We start from the raw sequence: 19174 nt of genomic DNA, 5'->3' as shown, positions 1-19174 counted from the left end.
CCTCATAACAACATCATAAACTCCAATTTGAAAGGAGAGACCTAACCTTTACCGAAACTCTCCAAAACTTGCCTCGGAAGCTCTCCTAGCGCGGCTAAAACTTTGGGGCTGTTTGGTAATGTTTTTGGGATGATACAAACCATAAATTTACGTTACCAATACCTTCATAACATCTTGATACACCTTAGATAATTAATTCACGAAGCAAAATTGGAGACTTACCTTTTTTTTTCCTTTGGCCGAACCCATTCTTCCTCTAGCCTCAAGTTTCTTCTCTTCCTTTCTCTCTAGAACTCTCTTGAATCCTCTTGTTGATAAAGAAAACTTAATGGATAAATATGACTTAAAAGTCATCAACATATATATATATATAATCCACTTAATTAATGGGCTAAGTTCCAAGACTTGGGCCCTTTCCTTGTGTTGGGCCTCTCTTATTATTTGATTTCTTTCCAAGCCCAATTCCTTGGCCCATATGTTTCCATAAACTACATTTTGTGAACTTCCAACTTATATATATATATATTTTTTTCCTTATTCTTTTTTTTTCAATATTTCCATCTCCAAAATTCCATAACCAACTTATGTATCAAACAAGACCAAAACGTACCATTATCCTTCACTTGTTACAATTATTCCAAATGTCCAAATGTACAAAAATATAGGTTGTAACATTCTCCCCCCCTTTAGAACATTCGTCCTCGAATGTTAAATAAAACCTTCTTCAAAATCTTATAGAGACTATAGGGAAAATTCCTTTCTTCCCCACTAGTGATTAGTTAGCGCTCACACTCATTTCAACTTCTCCATCCGAAAGTACTTGTACTCCAGTGACCCGTGTTTCTAGCTCTGTTATAACACTATCTTCATTCTAGTGGATACCACTTGTTCCACTTAATGGGCTCGCAACGCGTCAATGATTTTGCAGAGCTACGTCCCTCATCCTTGAGGGGTCTTTATACTTTTCACGGCGAAATCACATATCCACAATACTTTTTTATATCTCATAAGCTTTTATCCTTGTCGGGTACCTGAGGTTAACTTCTAATTCTTCTCAATCTCATGTCAATTCTATTTTAATAATGGTCTTATCTTCTCGCCTTTTCATACTACTCCTTCCGTTCGGAGCTATCTATTCCCTTTTTCTTTCTAGAAAATTCCAACAGAGTTTTCTCTATATTCCTTACTATCTCAAACCTGCACTCAAGAAATAACAACAATGCCATGCAAGGCCAACATTTATATATATCCATATCATATCATATCATATCACATTCGCAATGCCTCACAGGGCTAATATATACATACATTTATAACATCTCATATCCCAGCCGCACAGGGCTTCCTACATTAGGCCAAAACAAAAATGACAACTTGCCCAATATAACTAGCAAAAACTATACTTATCACTCCCCTATACCTATGATCGATCAGTCCCCAGCTCGACCCGGTGACCTAGGAGGTGAAGTATGTTCCCCATCACTATCTGGATGCCATTTCCTTGTCTGTCCCTCGTCGTCTTCCTCGCTTGAATCCAAAATATATTGATAGCCAGGAAATTCTTGGTTCACCGACGACCAAGATAGAGGGCTCGAATATATCGTAACACTTACCGTAGGAGCTGGCCTGACATAGTGTTCGGTCATAAGAGCAGCTGGCGTGGCTTCTAGAACCACTTTTCTGGTCATCAGATGCTCTTGGGGACCTGCCATTGAGCCTTCCGAAGGATCGGTCTCTATAAAATAATCAGGGTCTTCAGAGGGATCCGTCTCAATCGAATAACTGGGGCTCTACCTGCTTGGTCCTGGATCCTGAGGTCCCATGTATACCCTAGGGACCTTCTCCGCACCCCCTATACTGTCTAGAGCTGGTCTCTTCATCTCCCACCACAGCCTGTGCCCACCTGCAAGAAAGAGGGTCAGAAACAAGCTTCCCGTAGAGGTCTGACCGTACATCTCGTAGTCCGTTAGAAGGAGATTATCCTGATAAACAGCTCTATCGCACGTAAGATAATAAAAGAAGATAATATCCTGAATGTCCTATAGACTCCTGTTTATAAATGTGGCCGGCTTCACACCCATAAACAAGACTCTACTAGACACGACTTTGCAGACAACCCTTTGACCGACCTACTCTGATACCACTTTGTCACACCCCGATATAAATAGGGTGTGATGGGCACCCGACCCCATGCTCGGAGCCGAGCGAACCCGCTAACTCATATTACATTCTCAATCTCTTTAGAATTTTTCATCAAAAAGAAATGAAAAACATAGCTACGCTTTCCGAATCTTACTATCCAAAATCTATCACCTCATAAACTCATGACATACTACATAATAAGATATCGGCTGGTGGCGCCGCTTATAAAGCTGACACTCTATTCCCACGACTCTATCTGCAAAGTCTCTAACTTCGAATGAAACATCATAGCGCATATACTCTGACTCGGCAGTACTCCAGAACAAGTGGAGTTGCCAACCCCGTTGGAACATCTTCTATAGTAGCTTCTACTTGTCTGGGTGTACCTGCATGGCACGAAACGCAGCCCCCAAAGAAAAGGGGGTCAGTACGAGTAATGTACTGAGTATGTAAGGCATGAAAATCAGCATAATAAAGAACATAAGGTATGAACAACCATATCGTAGAATCATAGACATATAGTGAGATAAGAGAGTAACCTGTACATATGAGTGCCCTTTTAGGCCGGATGCTATGCATGCTTGTCTTATCATATAAAACATATCTTTTTCATATGCATAGAAAATAGAAGTCATATCACCGAACAATGTCGGCGTGCCCACATATTTCCCGCATCCGGGCATCCCGCATCCAGGATGAAAATTACTTCAACTGATCAAGTGGGAATGCGTCTATAGCGCCACATATACACCTCCCCATATCCCCTATATACATATATACATATACATATACATATATACAGTATGCACAAGAGCCCAATGAAAGTCGTGTATTTATCGGAGTGACGGAAGGTCGGTAACCTCCGATTGTATTATAGACTAACCATGGTCGCTTTGTCTCACCTTGAAGGAACAATTATTATAGGATGAGACTATCAACGAAAGATAATATTAAGAGAACGTAGAATAGTGTCACAATCTTATAAGGCGTCAAATCGTATACATATGCACATATGACCAATTTTCAAGACTCGTAGAATAATCGGAATGAGCTATGATTCACAAATCAAGATAAGAGTCATGTCAAGTACCTTTCGAAAATTACCATGGATTATATCAAAATAAAACTTTTGAAATCATATACGCGTATCTAAGCATGAGAACATATCCTTCGGAAACTCAAGAAAATTGTCCATCCTAATGGCTCTACGAATAAGACTTTCTTGAAATTGTATAAAATGTCATTTACTTATTTCATAAAAACCATGCCCAAAAGAAAGATTAACTTTACGTACTTATGTCAAAACATGTCAAGAAAAAGAAGGGTAAACCTTACATACATGAAGCCGTTCTTATCATAGCCATCATAGACATATTCTCATCCTCGACATCATCAATGTCGTTGTAAAACATATCCATCGTCATTGTCATTAAAGCTTGTAATACTGTAAACCTTTGTTTTGGAAAACTATAGACATTTTGGAAACATTGACGGGTTATAGAAAAGGTAGTCATTTCCTTGGGACCATTGAGACCTAACTTTTGGAAACAAAGAAAATATGGAATCACTTATGAAACCATAACATCGGGAACATGCCTGTAAAGAAAAGGGTAAGCCTTACATACTTATGTCAAAGACATGCCAAAAGAAGGAACGGTTAGCTTTACATACCTGTACCGCGCCTTACTAGCTTTTATTATTCTTCCAACTTGTTAGTCTACATTCAAGAGAGTTGACATAGTCATTAGATTCATCACCATATACTTGTCTTAATCCTTCAAACAAATTAATTTTTAATCTGCCGAAATTTCAGCAGCATCTCCCCTATAAGTACACCATCCCCGAGATCTCAACTCGGCCACCATGTCAATAATCATATCAACAACAACAACCAGCAGTATATATACAATCAAATCACCTCCACTTTAAACAACACAAGCTCCAAACAACTAGCATAAAACTACGATACCAAAATAGAGTTTTTAACCTTTATTTCGTAAAATCTTTAACCATACCAAACGGGGGGTCGTGTGGCTGCAACCAGCAGCAACCGCACCCTTTTTAAAACAATTTAAACACCTGAAACATATAACCCAACCAGCTGCACCCGCAGCGCCTCAACGACAACACACTACGCGACTTCGATTTAGCTACTACGACTTTAATTTAGTAGTTTCCAACATTAGACCCCTTATACATTTTCTCTACTTCCAGCCATATTTAGGACATGTAATACTCCTCATAACAACATCATAAACTCCAATTTGAAAGGAGAGACCTTACCTTTACCGAAACTCTCCAAAACTTGCCTCGGAAGCTCTCCTAGCGCGGCTAAAACTTTGGGGCTGTTTGGTAACGTTTTTGGGGTGCTACAAACCATACATTTACGTTACCAATACCTTCATAACATCTTGGTACACCTTAGATAATTAATTCACGAAGCAAAATCGGAGACTTACCCTTTTTTTTTCCTTTGGCCGAACCCATTCTTCCTCTAGCTTCAAGTTTCTTCTCTTCCTTTCTCTCTAGAACTCTCTTGAATCCTCTAGTTGATAAAGAAACCTTAATGGATAAATATGACTTAAAAGTCATCAACATATATATATATATAAGCCACTTAATTAATGGGCTAAGTTCCAAGACTTGGGCCCTTTCCTTGTGTTGGGCCTCTCTTATTATTTGATTTCTTTCCAAGCCCAATCCCTTGGCCCATAGGTTTTCATAAACTACATTTTGTGAACTTCCAACTTATATATATATATATATTTTTTTTTTTCCTTATTCTTTTTTTTCAATATTTCCATCTCCAAAATTCCATAACCAACTTATGTATCAAACAAGACCAAAACGTACCATTATCCTTCACTTGTTACTATTATTCCAAATGTCCAAATGTACAAAAATATGGGTTGTAACACCAGAGATGGGTTTTGAGTGTTGGCCACGCTTAGGGTACCATTTTAGGGTATGACAAACTTGGTATCAGAGTATAGAGTTCAAGAGTCCTAGGGTATCTATGAAGCCGTGTCTAGTAGAGTCTTGCTTATGGGTGTGTAGTGCACCACACTTATAATCAGGAAGCTATAGGATATTAGGAATTGTTTCACTTCTTTCATAATCTGAGTTCGTGCGATAAAGTTTAACTCTATAACAACTTCTTTCTAATTCATGCGTTTACATATTTCAGACATGCCTCCTAAACGTTCAGCTAGTCAGAGGAATGCTGCTAGCACTGAGGTTCCACAGTCAGTGATACCTTCACATAGAACTAGGGGCCAACCTGCAAGGTCTACTAAGGTACCCTAAATACCTACTATTCAGACCATCCCTACTTTAGAGAAAGATTTTCGAGGAGCGATTGCTATGCTCACCTAGTTGGTGGCTGCTCGAAATAGTAGCTAGAGTTCACCAACTCCAAGCTCTAGTTTTTTAGATATGTCTGCTTCCACGAGGATTAGAGATTTTCTGAGAATGAATCCGCTGGTTTTCACGAGTTCCAACATTGATGAAGACCCCCAAAATTTTATTGATAAGATGTGGAAGATACTAAAAGCGATATATGCTATGGAGATCAATAGGGTTGAGTTGGTGTCTTATTAGCTCAAGGATGTGGCAAATATCTGGTATAACCAGTGGGAAAAAAGTAGAGATGAGGATGCGGAGCCTGCTCTTTGGGATGAGTTTGAAAGAGCATTCCTTGATAACTTCTTTCCCCAAGAGCTATGTGAAGCAAAAATTGAGTTTGTGAACCTCAAGAAGGAGAGTATGACTATGAAAGAGTATAGTTTGAAGTTTATTCAGTTGTCGAAATATGCCTCAGAAATGATTCCTCATATGAGGTCTAAGATGAAGAAGTTTGTTACGACCTAGGCAAACATGTAAAGAAAGAATGTAAGGCAATGATAATGATTTCTGACATGGATTTTTCTAGATCGATGGTGTATGCTCAGCAGATTGAGGATGAAAAGAAAAAGAACTGAGAGGAACACCGAAGCAAGAAGGCTAAGTCTGTTGAGCATGAGAATGAGCAAAAGCAAGGGAAGGGTAACAAATCCTTCTTTTAGAAGAGGTCTTCTAATTTTGTACCTTCCTTAACAAATGTATTTACACCTAATACCAGGTATGATCAGAGGTCACTGATTCACCAAATCTTCCAAGCTCAGGGTTCTCAGTCCCAATTAAGTGTGGCTTAAAGTTCTAGAGGAAAACCACCATGTGCTAGATATGGGAGGCTCCATTTGGGAGAATGTCGTGTGGGCACTAATGCTTGCTATGGATGTGGAAAGACAGGTCAGTTCTAGAATGAGTGTCCTTCAAAGAGACAGAGAGATGGAAGTAGTAGAGCTCAGTTTTCTTCTGCAGCTCCATAGAATAGAGGTAATCATAGAGGTGCAGCTTCAAGTGCAGGCGGGGGAACCAACCGTCTGTATGCTATGGCTAGTCACCAAGACCAAGAGAATGCACCCGATATTGTTACTGGTATGCTCTGAGTCCTTTCTTTTGATGTGTATGTATTACTTGATCTGGGTGCTACGTTATCTTTTGTGACTCCTTACTTGGCTAGTAAATTTGAGATCCTTCCTAAGTGTCTTCTTGAGCCTTTCAGCGTGTCTACTCCTGTTGGTAAGTCTATCTTAGCTGAGAGGGTCTATAGAAATTGTAATATGTCAATCTATCACAAGTATACCATGGCTGACTTACTTGAGTTGGACATGGTGGATTTTGATGTGATTCTTGGCATGGATTGACTTTATGCTTGTTATGCTTCAGTTGATTGTAGGACCCGAATTGTCAAGTTTCAATTTCCAAATGAGCCTGTCTTAGAGTGGAAGGGGAGTTTTGTAGTGCCTAGGGGTAAATTTATTTCCTGCCTTAAAGCCAGAAAATTAATCTCTAAGGGATGTATATATTATATAGTCCGAGTCAAAAATATTAATGATCAGGCTCCATATCTTGAGTCAATTCCCATTGTGAATGAGTTTTCTGAAGTCTTTCCTAAAGATCTGCCCAGAATCCCTCCTGATAGAGAGATAGACTTTGGTATTGATGTCCTTCCTGATACAAAACCTATCTCCATTCCTCTTTATAGGATGGCTCTCGCTGAGTTGAAAGAGTTGAAAGAAAAACTGAAAGACCTCCTAGATAAAGGGTTTATTAGGCCAAGTATCTCACCTTGAGGCGTTCCTGTCCTATTCGTGCGAAAGAAAGATGGGTCCCTTAGAATGTGCATTGATTACCGGTAACTAAACAAGATCACCATAAAGAACAAGTATTCTCTCTCCAGAATAGATGATTTATTTGACCAACTTCAGGGTGCCACATGCTTCTCTAAGATAGACCTCAGATCAGGCTATCACCAGTTGAAAGTGAGAGAATGTGACATCCCGAAGACGGCTTTCTGAACCCGCTATGGTCATTTTGAGTTTCTTGTTATGTCCTTTGGATTGACAAATGCTCCTGTAGCTTTTATGGACCTCATGAACCAGGTATTCAAGCCATACCTGGATACGTTTGTAATTGTCTTCATCGATGATATTTTGGTCTACTCTAGAAGTAAGAGTGAGCATGCTAATCACCTTAGGATTGTCCTTCAAACTCTTAAGGAGAGGGAGTTGTATGCTAAGATTTCAAAGTGTGAGTTTTGGCTTGAGTCTATAGCATTCCTAGGCCATATTATATCTGGTGATGGAATTCAAGTTGATACTCAAAAAATTGAGGTAGTTAAGAACTAGCCCAGACCCACCTCTCCGACCGACATAAGGAGTTTCTTAGGTTTGGCTAGTTACTACAGGAGGTTTATTGAGGGATTTTCATCCATATCCTCACCATTGACTAAGCTTACTCAGAAGAAGGCTAAGTTTCAATGGTCTGATGCTTGTGAGAAAAGTTTTCAAGAGTTGAAAGCTAGATTGACTACTGCTCCAATATTATCCCTATCCGAAGGAACAGATGGTTTTGTAATCTATTGTGATGCTTTTAGAGTTGGGTTGGGATGTGTATTGATGCAGAAAGGTAAGTTAATTGCCTATGCCTCCATATAGCTTAAGACTCATGAGAGGAACTACCCCACTCATGTCACGCCCCGAGAGGGTACCCTAGATATGACCGATACTCGAAAGCCATTTCTAGCCTTCAAGCGAACCACCTAATTCAGTCACACTATCATTCAATCACATTCACTTAATGGAGGATTCAATCATAAACACACCATTCACATTATGGGGGTCGAAGGCTAAATACTATCAACTCAACAAAATAAATATAATAAGACTCCTCAAAATAACAGTCCAACCTCCCCACACTCTAGTCTATGAAGCCTCTATCAACAATCTAGAAGGTTCCAATGACAATCCCATGGTTACCAACAATCAAATTAAAGGAAATAACAACAAAACTATATAAGAAAGCTCAACATCCTCCGGAAACTAGGAGGACTCACCAACTGACTAGGAGTGTATGTAGATCTTCAATGGAGCACCGGTTGATGATCTCTAGTACCTGTCGCTGCATCATGAAACGATGCAGGCCAAATGGCGTCAGTACATGGAATGTAAGAGTATGTAAAATGGCTGAATGAAACAATATCAGAACGAACCAAATCAACTTGAAATCTCAACTCAAGAGAAATAACAACTCAATCAAGTGTCCTAAGTCTAAACAAGAATATGGTTTAGACAGGACCAACCATATACCATTCAACTCAATCCGACTTAGAGTACTATTAAGACCTATATGGGAGTTTTTCTTATCTGACAACCATCACTTATGAGCCAGTGAAAGTACAACAAATCGACATTGTTGCCGCGTCTGTTCATACTTTGCCAGGGTATGAACGAATCAACCAATCATAGATCCAATCCAACCAAGTCCTATAATGTCAGGACAATAAATTTGGGGAAGCATCCGATATTAACAGTTCAATCTCCTCCTACATTTGGCGACATAGTTATTGGGTTCGAGCATGGACTATACTCTTGCCCAATTCGGTGCTCGATACTACTTCCAAGACTCAATGCTCATAAAACTCAATCTAATCAACTCAATCATAACATATCGACAAGTCTCATTACAACCTTGTCAACTCATCAACTCTATCACAATCAAACCTCTCCCAATCATACAATCCGGTCAATCTCAATCATATTGTTCAAAGTAAATTTAAATGCACATTCATGGCAATATGTAAACATAACCAAACATTTCCTCTATCCATTTAATCAATCCTTGATACTCAACATAATTTCAAGGCTTTAAATCAACAATTTAAGGTAAGCAACGTTATTAGGAAAATAACATTTCTTTATCAAAATCAATATAGTTTGGAAATTAACAAAATATGCTAGACACCTCATCTCAATCAACTCATAACAATGTATAGCATATCACTTTCTTGACTCCACAACATCATTATAAAGGGAATTAGGATAATAGATGAAAAATGACTTATTTGGATATACCTCTACCAATAAACTTCATTCTTATGGACAATAAATCAAAAGAAGATGTAGAGGCACATGGATGGACTCAACCCATGTTTTGGTTAGCCTTACATATCTTAGAATAGATTCTTGAAGAAACCTTGTTGTTGGGTCTTCAATGGCAACTCGAATCTTGAAGCTCTTGGAATAACTCTTTGTTAGAAATGGAGAAGAAGAAGAGAGAGAGAGAGAGACTTCTAGGGCTTTTAAAGAGAGAGAGGTCTAAAAATATGTTCCCAAAATATTCAAGGATGATACATATATAATATGGGACGAATTCCCAAATTGCCCCTTCTCAAAAGTTTGGAAAAATAGGCTAAAATGCTCCTGGCGCGATAGTGGCACATCGCGCCACTGCAGCACCAAGTCGATTAAGCGTAAAAACCCTGTAACCCAATAGTGGTGCATTGTGTCAGGGACCAAACTACTGAGGCTGTTTTGTGGCGCGATAGTGGCGCATTGCGCCCTTATAGCGCCCAGCCAATTTTCTGGGTTCTGGGAAAATTGGCCAGAAAAACCCTGCACACCTCGTAGTGGCGCACCGTGCCAGGGACCAAACTATTGAGGCTGTTTTGTGGCGCATCGCGCCACTGCGGCGCCAAGCCCAGATTCCCAGTAGTTGCGACTCAGGCCTAAAATTCTTGCCGTGCTAGTTTGTCTTAGGATCGTCATATCTTTTGACTCCAAACTCCAAAATTTACATTCTTGGTGGCATTCAAAGAAGACTCGACGACCTTTAATTTAATAGGTCATGGGCCACCCAGATCGTCATATTTCAAATGATATGGCTGTTAGAAGTCGACCCTTATACAAACTCTCTCAACAACTTTACCCAAGACGAATCCTTTTGGACCTAGCTTGGCTCTAAGGATCCCTTATGACCCCACATCACCTCTAACATTCTTTAATTACTTAGAAACTCATCTTAACTCGTGCACATACTTCAAAATAATTGAGTTCGACCCTACACGTATACAAAAAAGGTCCGAATCTTAAGGAAAAATTTTGAGGGGTGTTATAACTCATGACCTTGAGTTGGCAGCTGTGGTATTTTCTCTTAAGATTTGGCGTCACTATCTTTATGGTGTACATGTGGATGTGTTCATAGACCATAAGAGCTTACAATATGTATTCAGCTAGAAGGAGCTGAATTTGAGGTAGAGGAGATGGCTAGAGTTGCTCAAGAATTATGAAATAAGCATTCTCTACCACCTAGGTAAATCAAACGTAGTTGTTGATGCTCTTAGCATGTTATCTATGGGGAGTACGGCTTATGTGGAAGAGGAAAAGAAGAAGTTGGAAAAGAAAGTGCATAGACTTACACATTTGGGAGTTTAACTTATTGACTCTAGTGAGGGCGGTACAATAGTCTGAAATGGAACTGAATCATCTCTAGTCGAAGAGTTGAAAGGAAAGTAAGATCAGGATCCCATTCTTCTTCAACTAAAGGATGAGGTTCACAAGGGGAAGGTAATGGATTTTACCAAAGGAGGAGATGGAGTGTTGAGATATCAAGGGAGATTATGTGTTCCAAGTGTAGATGGTATTCGAGAGAGAATCATAGAAGAAGCCCATAATTCTAGGTATTTCATCTACCCAGGTTCAACAAAGATGTACCACGACTTGAGAGAAGTATACTGGTGGAGTGGAATGAAGAGAGATATAGCAGAGTTTGTGTCCAAGTGCCCGAACTGCCAACAAGTTAAAGTTGAGCACCAAAGGCCTTGTGGAGTGGCTCAGAATATAGAGATCCCAGAATGGAAGTGGGAAATGATCAATATGGAATTCATTATCGGTTTACCACAAACCCGTAAATAATATGACTCTATTTGGGTGATTGTGGATAGGATGACCAAATTGGCTCATTTCTTGCCAGTTAAGACTATGAACACTGCAGAGGATTATGCCAAACTGTATCTTAGAGAGATTGTTAGACTGCATGGAATTCCTTTGTCTATCATCTTGTAACACCCCCCAAAATTTTTCCCTAAGATTCAGACCTTTCTTATATTCGTATAGGGTCGAACCCATTTATTGTGAAGCGTGTGCATGAGTTAGGATGAGTTCCTAAGTAATTAAAGAGTGTTAGAGATGATGTGAGGTCATAAGGGATCCTTAGAACCAAGCTAAGTCCAAAAGAATTCGTCTTGGGTAAGTTGTCGAAGGAGTTTGTATAACGGTCGACTTCTAACAACCATATCATTTGAAATATGATGAATTGGATGGACCATGACCTACCAAATTAAAGGTCATCGAGTCTTCTTTCCAACGCCACTAAGAATATAATTTTTGGAGTTCGGAGTCAAAAGATATGAAGATCCTAAGATGAACTTACTCGATAGGAATTTTAGGCCTGGGTTGTAACTGCTGGGAATATGGCCTTGGCGCCGCAAGGGTGCGACGCGCTACTATTGCGCTAGGAACATGCCTCAGTAGTTTGGTCCCTGGCGCGACGCGCCACTATTGGGTAGCAGGGTTTTTCAAGCCTATTTTCCAGAACCTAGAAAACTTGGGCTTGGCGCTGTAAGGGTGCGACGCTCCACTATCACGCCAAGAACACACCTCAGTAGTTTGGTCCTTGGCACAGCGTGCCACTAACGGGTGTGTAAGTTTTAGGCCTAATCGACCTAGCGCTGCAATGGCGCGACGCGCCACTATCGCACCAGGAGCATTTTTAGCCTATTTTCAGAATTTTGGAGAAAGGGCAATTTGGGAATTTTCCCAAATTATATATGTATCAGCCTTAGCATGTTTTGGGACCATTTTCAATCCCTCACCCTCTCTCTAAAAAAAGCCCTAGAAAATCCCTCTCTCTTCTTCTTCTTCTCCATTTCCAACAAGGATTTATTCCAAGAGCTTCAAGACTTCAAATTTCCATTGAAGACCCAACAACTAAGTCTCTTCAAAGTCTTCAAACAAGGTATGTAAGGCTAACCTAAAATATGGATTGAGTTCTTCTATATGCCCATAGATGTGTTGGATAGGAGTTGTGAAAGAGTTGAACCTTCTAAGAAGGTTTTCTTAAAAGTTTTCCTAAACTATAGAATGTTTTTAGATACTATTGGTTGATTGATGTTTTTAATGACTTGAGTTACTAAATAGTTATCTTTCATATTATTGATTACAAATGTATCTTTGTATATAGATTTATAGATGTTGACGATATTCTTGAGTTGAGTTTTGTTGAGAGTATGGATTCATGTTTCATTCACATGAACCCAAGATGAGATTTCTTTGGTCATAATTTGTCTTGAGTTGAGATGGATGGTTTTGTGTATATGTGTATTGATTGGAATGAAAAAATGAATTGGATAGTTAAGAATGTCCTTTCGCTTCTATAAATTGAACATAGGACTAAAATAAGGATTTTGGAGTAGATATTTGGCAATGATGTGATGATGATATTTGACAACGATGTGATGATAATGTTTGATGATGATAATGATGTGATGATGATGTTTGATGACCATGTGAATAATGGTATTTGACGATGATGTGAATGAAGAGGTTATGTCGATGAGGATGTTGTGTAATGAAGTAGATTGGAGTCTAATGTGATTTTGTGGTATGTGATGTGCATAATTTGAGTTGATTGGAGTCTTAGGAATATTTTGAAAATAAATGATCTTTTGAGGAGGAGTTTTAAATAAATTATTTGTGAACCTTTTTGCATAAACTATTTACACACTATTTTGAGTCTAAAGAGTTATTAGTTTCATCTATGATTTAAAAAGAGTTTAAGCATGAGTTGAGTTTGAAAAGTCTTTTAATTATTTTGAACATGAGTATTTTGAGTATAAATTAGTTGAACATTTTTATATAAAAATGTCTATTTCGAGGTAGAGTTGAGGAGTTGGAATTATATTTTAAATGCATATAATATTTTCTACATCCATTGAGTTGAGATGGTATCAATTTAAAGAAAAGAGTTTGATGATTTGAGATGAGTCGATTTGAAAGAAGGTCCAATGAGGCCAGATTTGATTTGAGTTTTGAAAAGAGTCTAATGAGACTAAATGAGTTGATTTGAAGAGTCCAATGAGACTAAATGAGTATTTTGAGTATTTTACTCACTTGATAGATATGAGCATATTGAGTCTTCGGAGGAGTATCGAGCACCGAATTGGGTAAGAGTATAGTTCATACTCAAACCAATAAACTATGTCGCCAAACATAGGAGGGGATGGAACCGTTAAAGTCGGATGCTTCCCATGGGATCGAACCGTTAAAGTTGGATGTTTCCCATTTTATTGTCCTGACATTATAGGACTTGGTTGGATTGGATCCATGATTGGTTGATTCGTTTATACCCTGGCAAAGTATGAACGAATGCGGCAACAACATCGGTTTATTATACTGTCACTGGCTTATAAGTGATGGTTGTCGGATAAGAGAAACTCCCACATAGGTCTTGATAGTACTCTGAGTCGGATTGAGTTAAATTGTATGAGATTGGATCCCGTCTAAACTATATTCTTGCTTAGACTTAGGACGCTTGTTGAGTTGTACTTCTTTCTGAGTTGAGATTCCCGAGTTGATTTGGTCCTTTCTAATGTCGTTTTATTCGGCCATTTTACATACTCATATATTCCATGTACTGACGCCATTTGGCCTGCATCATTTCATGATGCAGAGACAAGTACTAGATATCATCAACCGGCGCACCGTTGAAGATCCACACACTCCCAGCTAGTTGGTGAGTCCTCCTAGTTTCCGGAGGATGTTGAGTTTCCTGTATAGTTTTGTGTTGTTTCCTTTATTTTGATTGTTGGTAGCCATGTGCTTGTCATTGGCACCTCCTAGATTGTTGATAAAGGCTTCATAGACCGGAGCGTAGAAATATTGGATTGTTCTTTTAAGTAGTTCTTCTATAATTGTTTGTTGATTTGATAGTTATTTGGCCTTTGGCCCTAAATTATGAATAGTACTTCATTGATTGAGTCTTCTGCTGAGAGAATGTGTTTGAATGAATGTGTGACTGGACCAGGTGGTTCGCTTGGAGGTCAGAAATGGCTTTCGAGTGCCGACCACGCCTAGGGTACCCTTCCGGGGCGTGACAGTACCACCATCTCAGAACCAAGGGAAGGTACGCTCTTTATCTTTTATCTTTTATCTTTTAATTCTTAATCTTCTCCATAGCCTTGACTATGCCTGGCTAAAAATATCATATCTATGCCGGATATCTAAGTTGTATATTTTATGTAATATGAAAGATTCAGACTCAATCAACTTCTAAGAAGAATTTATCATAGTTCCATGACTTGGTTCTGAGATGGTGGTACAGTCGATTTCGGCACTACTATATTAGTTCAGCTTAGCAAACAGTGGTGGTGTAAGTCCACTTGAAGTTTGATATAGCCTTCAATAATAATGATGATGATGATGATGATAATAATGATAATGATAATAATGATAATGATAATAATAATAATAATAATAATGATAATAATAATAATCTTCATTGAATTATCCGGCAAGTGGAAACATCTTCCTTTCATTACTGTAGGTAGTTATTGTGCAGAAATTGCTTCATCTTCCTTCCATTACTGTAGGCAATTATTGTGCAAAACATTTTAAAATTATTATTTATAATATCATCCTTTTTTATTTCTAACTATAATTTATTTGATGTTTTGAGCTTCTACCATTAAAATGTTATACTAAAGGGAACTCTTCGTATTCTTTGTTATACATTATAAAAGTATGTAACAAAGAGTCAAACCATTTTATCATGTATCCTTTTTTTGTTCTTTCTACTAAAATTTTCATTTTCCATAAAGACTTATAATTGATCCTATCGCTTGGGATGTTTGGCTCATGACAGGTATATTTATCTTTTTGTTATACAAATAATATTTTTGCTTACTGCTACTTATTATAGGTGTATGGATTCCGGAATACTAATATAATATTTTTGATACAATTATGACAATAATATGAAACACATCTTCCAAGGCTTATGCTTTAGTTGAGACTTCTTTATTTTACTACTCATTTATTCAATATTATATTAATACTAATTTGTTTATCTTTAACAAAATATTGTTTTGCTTCTTTTACTTGACATTCTTCTATAAGAAAGTCGTATGAAGATTGCTAGATATAATTTGTACCAACTTTGTTTCATAACTCTAATATCAAAATACAATTGCATTTGAGTTTCATGTAAATTTTAACATTTCTCAGATCTTAGTATGCATTTGTCGGAAAATTTGGATGCTATATCGCATTCATAAAAATTCCCGTAAAGTTAATATATTTTTAGTTTCGAAATTTTATTTTGAATATCCATTTCAAACTTATTTATTTAAATATACGATGTTGGAATTAAATCTAATCAAATCCAAAATTATATATCTTTTGTGGATTTAGTTTCAAATCTAACTCTATTGATTTTGGGTTTTTACGATATTTAATGCTTATTCTATGAACACAATGTAAAAGTAGAACAATGGAGATACCATATCAATATCTTGAGACTATTCTAGGCTTCAAATTTAATATAAAGTGAATATATATAATACCAATTAAGACTATTTCAAATTGCAGAACAATACCCATTTATATTATATTTGGATCTATTCCATAACTAAATTTAATTGTTCAAGTTTGCATGTATCAATATTTTGTTCAACAATCAAGTCATTTGATATTTACTGATTATTCATCATTTTGAGTTTGTAATTTTCCAATTTACTTTTTAATTGTTCATTACATATATTATAATATTATATATATGCATTCGGTACTCATCGAAAGGGTTCCACATGCATGCACGTGTCTAAAAACTAGTTCATGAATATATACATATAGCATTAATCAGGCCTTTAGCTAAAGATGAAGCCACTTAAAATAGGCATTCCTCCCAGAAATATTGAAGAACAAAGATCCTAACACTCCCCAAAATGAAACAATGAACCCCAACGCCATCGATATATAAAACTCTTTAGATGGAAAGTCGTCATCATCATCATTTTCTTGAAAAGTACTTTCATAACCAACATGAGGTTTTGGAGGAGCAAATGAAGGACACTCTGGAAGAGGAGGGCCACATAGCTGAATATTCCCACCATACGTTGAGGAATCAAAGCCTTGTAATTGAGTGCTCGATGGTATTCTCCCTGACAAGTTGTTGTTTGACAAATCCAACACGCTAAGAAATGTCAAGTTAGCGAGCCCTATTGGGATCTTCCCTGAGAGATGATTCCCGGACAAGTCAAGAGACTCCAACATCTTCATTAAACCAATTCCTTCAATGATATTTCCTGTCAAATTGTTTCTTGATAGGTTCAATGACAGCAATGCATTCATTCTGCTAAAATCATTAGGGATGTCACCGACTAATTCGTTGCTAGAAAGATCGATGGTTTTCACAAGCCACAAAATGTTACAGTACTCTGACTCCTTGTTTTTCCATTGGATAAATGCATTGCCATGGTACAACGTACCTACACGAGGGGTGTAAGCATCGAAGTCATAGCTCACACTTGTACCATCTTGCAAAAGTTGCATTGTGGTGAAATTGCTGAAGCATTTTGGAATTCTTCCTGATAAATGGTTGCCAGAAAGGTCCAGTATCTGAATAGTTTGAAGCTGACATATACTTGGAGGAATGCTCCCAGAGAATTCGTTGAATCGAAGGCTCAGAATCCCCAAATAACCTAACTTAGTCCCTACCCACTCTGGGATTTTTCCACTCAATGCATTTCTTCCCAAGTCTAAGACTTCCAAACCTTGGCACTTCTTCAAAGAGGTAGGAAACTGTCCACTTAAATTGTTGTTACGCACGTATAGAAAACTCAAGGATGTTGAAGAACACAAAGAGTACGGAATGCTTCCAGATATGCGGTTATTGGCTACGACCATGAAAAGTGCATATATATTAGTACTATTATTAATACGTATGAAAGATGAAAGAATAATAAATAAGATAATTACGGGGATATACTTTTAATAATATTAATGGGGGAAGATAAAAGAATAAAAAGAAAAAAAATTAAGGTAACCAAGCAAATTTACACCTACATAACTGTAGGTTGATATATTCCACATTCATGTTTAATGTATTAAAAATATTATTTAATAGAATATTATTTTTTCTTAAGAATAAAATGGTCAAATAAAGTTCCATTAATTGCAATTCCATATTTATAAGTTTCCAAAAACTTTTGTTTCCCAAACCTATTCTAACTAGGATTAATTAATTACTACGTGTATCTATTATAAAATAAGTTCCCTAAAATTGTTTTTCCCTAACCTATTCGAACTAGGATAACAACGTGTATATATTATTAGTAAACCTTCACGCACTAGTTTCATCACCTCATATTTCTTATTTTCCAAAGTTTTGCAAGAAATATGGCTGATTGCATATCATCATTATTAGGTCATATTGATCATCAATATTCTTTCAAGAAAGTTGATGATGATTTTTTCAACATCAACAAATTACCATGCCTAAAAATGGTGGCTGCATCTCTATACATACCCAAAAATAACTCAAAGAAACCGTTAGGCGAAGATGCACACTTCCTCTATGAATCATACCAAACTATTGGTGTCGCTGATGGCGTTGGTGGTTGGGCTAAAATGGGAATAGACGCTGGAATTTACGCGAGAAAGCTCATGAGAAATTCACTTATCGCTACAAATAACGAACCAAAGGGTCACGTGAACCCTAAAAGGGTTCTTCAAGAAGCTTACAAAAATACAAGTTTTGAAGGATCGTCTACGGCTTGTATTATAACTTTAGACAAGGAAACAAATATTGTGTATGCTGCTAATGTTGGTGCTAGTGGATTTTTCCTAATCAGAAAGGGAAAAGTTATATACAAATCGCCGATACAACAAAGGGGATTTGGGTGTCCATATCAATTGGGAAAGTGCAAGGATAATCCTAGTGTTGCTCATGAGATGGAATTAATCGTCGAGAAAGATGATATTTTGATCGTTGGGACGGATGGGATGCTTGATAATATGAATGAAAGTGAGATTGAGAAAATTATTCGAAAAGGGATTGATCGGAAGTTAAAAGCAGAGGAGTTGGTTAGAAAAATTGGAAAGGCTGCATTGTATAACTCATTTAATAGATTTGCAGATACACCATATGCAAGAGCAGCTAAGAGGGAAGGCCTTAGTCAAACACAAAAAGGAGGAAAAATTAATGACATTACTGTTATTGTAGCTTATATCAATTAAGGTGAACATTTTGTATAACAAGTATGAAGCACAAAATGTTATGTGCAAACTTTTGCTGTAAATTGAAATGTTATATTGGAGTTATATTACATAGTATTATGGAACTACTTTGCTAATTGTTACCCATTTCATAATGTTTTACAAAATATATTTCATGCACATAAAATGCGATGATATTGTTGTCTTTTTATTTTATTTCATAAATAGAGTATTGTTCGGGTCAATATTTGCGTAAAGAAAACTTCCACACGAATATTAGCTAACCAAAAAATAGGAATCAAATGTAGTACTTCCTCCCTTTTATTTATATGTCGTAGTTTGACTGATCATGAAATTTAAAGAATTAAAATAGATTT

General features: G+C 37.3%; 2 protein-coding genes across 2 annotated transcripts; one reads left to right on the top strand and one right to left on the bottom strand.

Moving 5' to 3' along the window:
* Window positions 1–1790: 1790 nt before the first annotated feature.
* LOC129892953 (receptor-like protein EIX1) lies at window positions 1791–17486 on the bottom strand. The gene is made up of 3 exons (XM_055968458.1): window positions 16610–17486; window positions 2443–2528; window positions 1791–1982 (listed from the first exon to the last, which is right to left on the bottom strand). Exons 1-3 carry the CDS (start codon window positions 17484–17486, stop codon window positions 1791–1793), a joined length of 1155 nt encoding a protein of 384 aa, XP_055824433.1.
* Window positions 17487–18083: 597 nt separating this feature from the next.
* On the top strand, window positions 18084–18818 carry LOC129892952 (probable protein phosphatase 2C 55). The gene has a single exon (XM_055968457.1). It carries the CDS (start codon window positions 18084–18086, stop codon window positions 18816–18818), a length of 735 nt encoding a protein of 244 aa, XP_055824432.1.
* The last annotated feature ends 356 nt before the right edge of the window (window positions 18819–19174 follow it).

This window comes from Solanum dulcamara, chromosome 6, assembly GCF_947179165.1.
Source record: "Solanum dulcamara chromosome 6, daSolDulc1.2, whole genome shotgun sequence".
NCBI lineage: Eukaryota > Viridiplantae > Streptophyta > Magnoliopsida > Solanales > Solanaceae > Solanum > Solanum dulcamara.
The sequence above is the reverse complement of the archived record's forward strand: the minus strand, read 5'-3'. Positions and strand labels throughout refer to the sequence as shown.

Bases quoted from the DNA above. Each gene is read 5' to 3' on its own strand.
- LOC129892953 (XM_055968458.1), bottom strand. From the start codon at position 17,486: ATGGTCGTAGCCAATAACCGCATATCTGGAAGCATTCCGTACTCTTTG. The intron at 2,529-16,609 runs GTACTTTTCAAG...CGTGCCATGCAG, and splicing joins ACCTCATGTTGGTTATGAAA to GTACACCCAGACAAGTAGAA. The intron at 1,983-2,442 runs GTATATGCGCTA...GCTGTTTATCAG, and splicing joins TGGAGTACTGCCGAGTCAGA to GATAATCTCCTTCTAACGGA.
- LOC129892952 (XM_055968457.1), top strand. From the start codon at position 18,084: ATGGTGGCTGCATCTCTATACATACCCAAAAATAACTCAAAGAAACCG.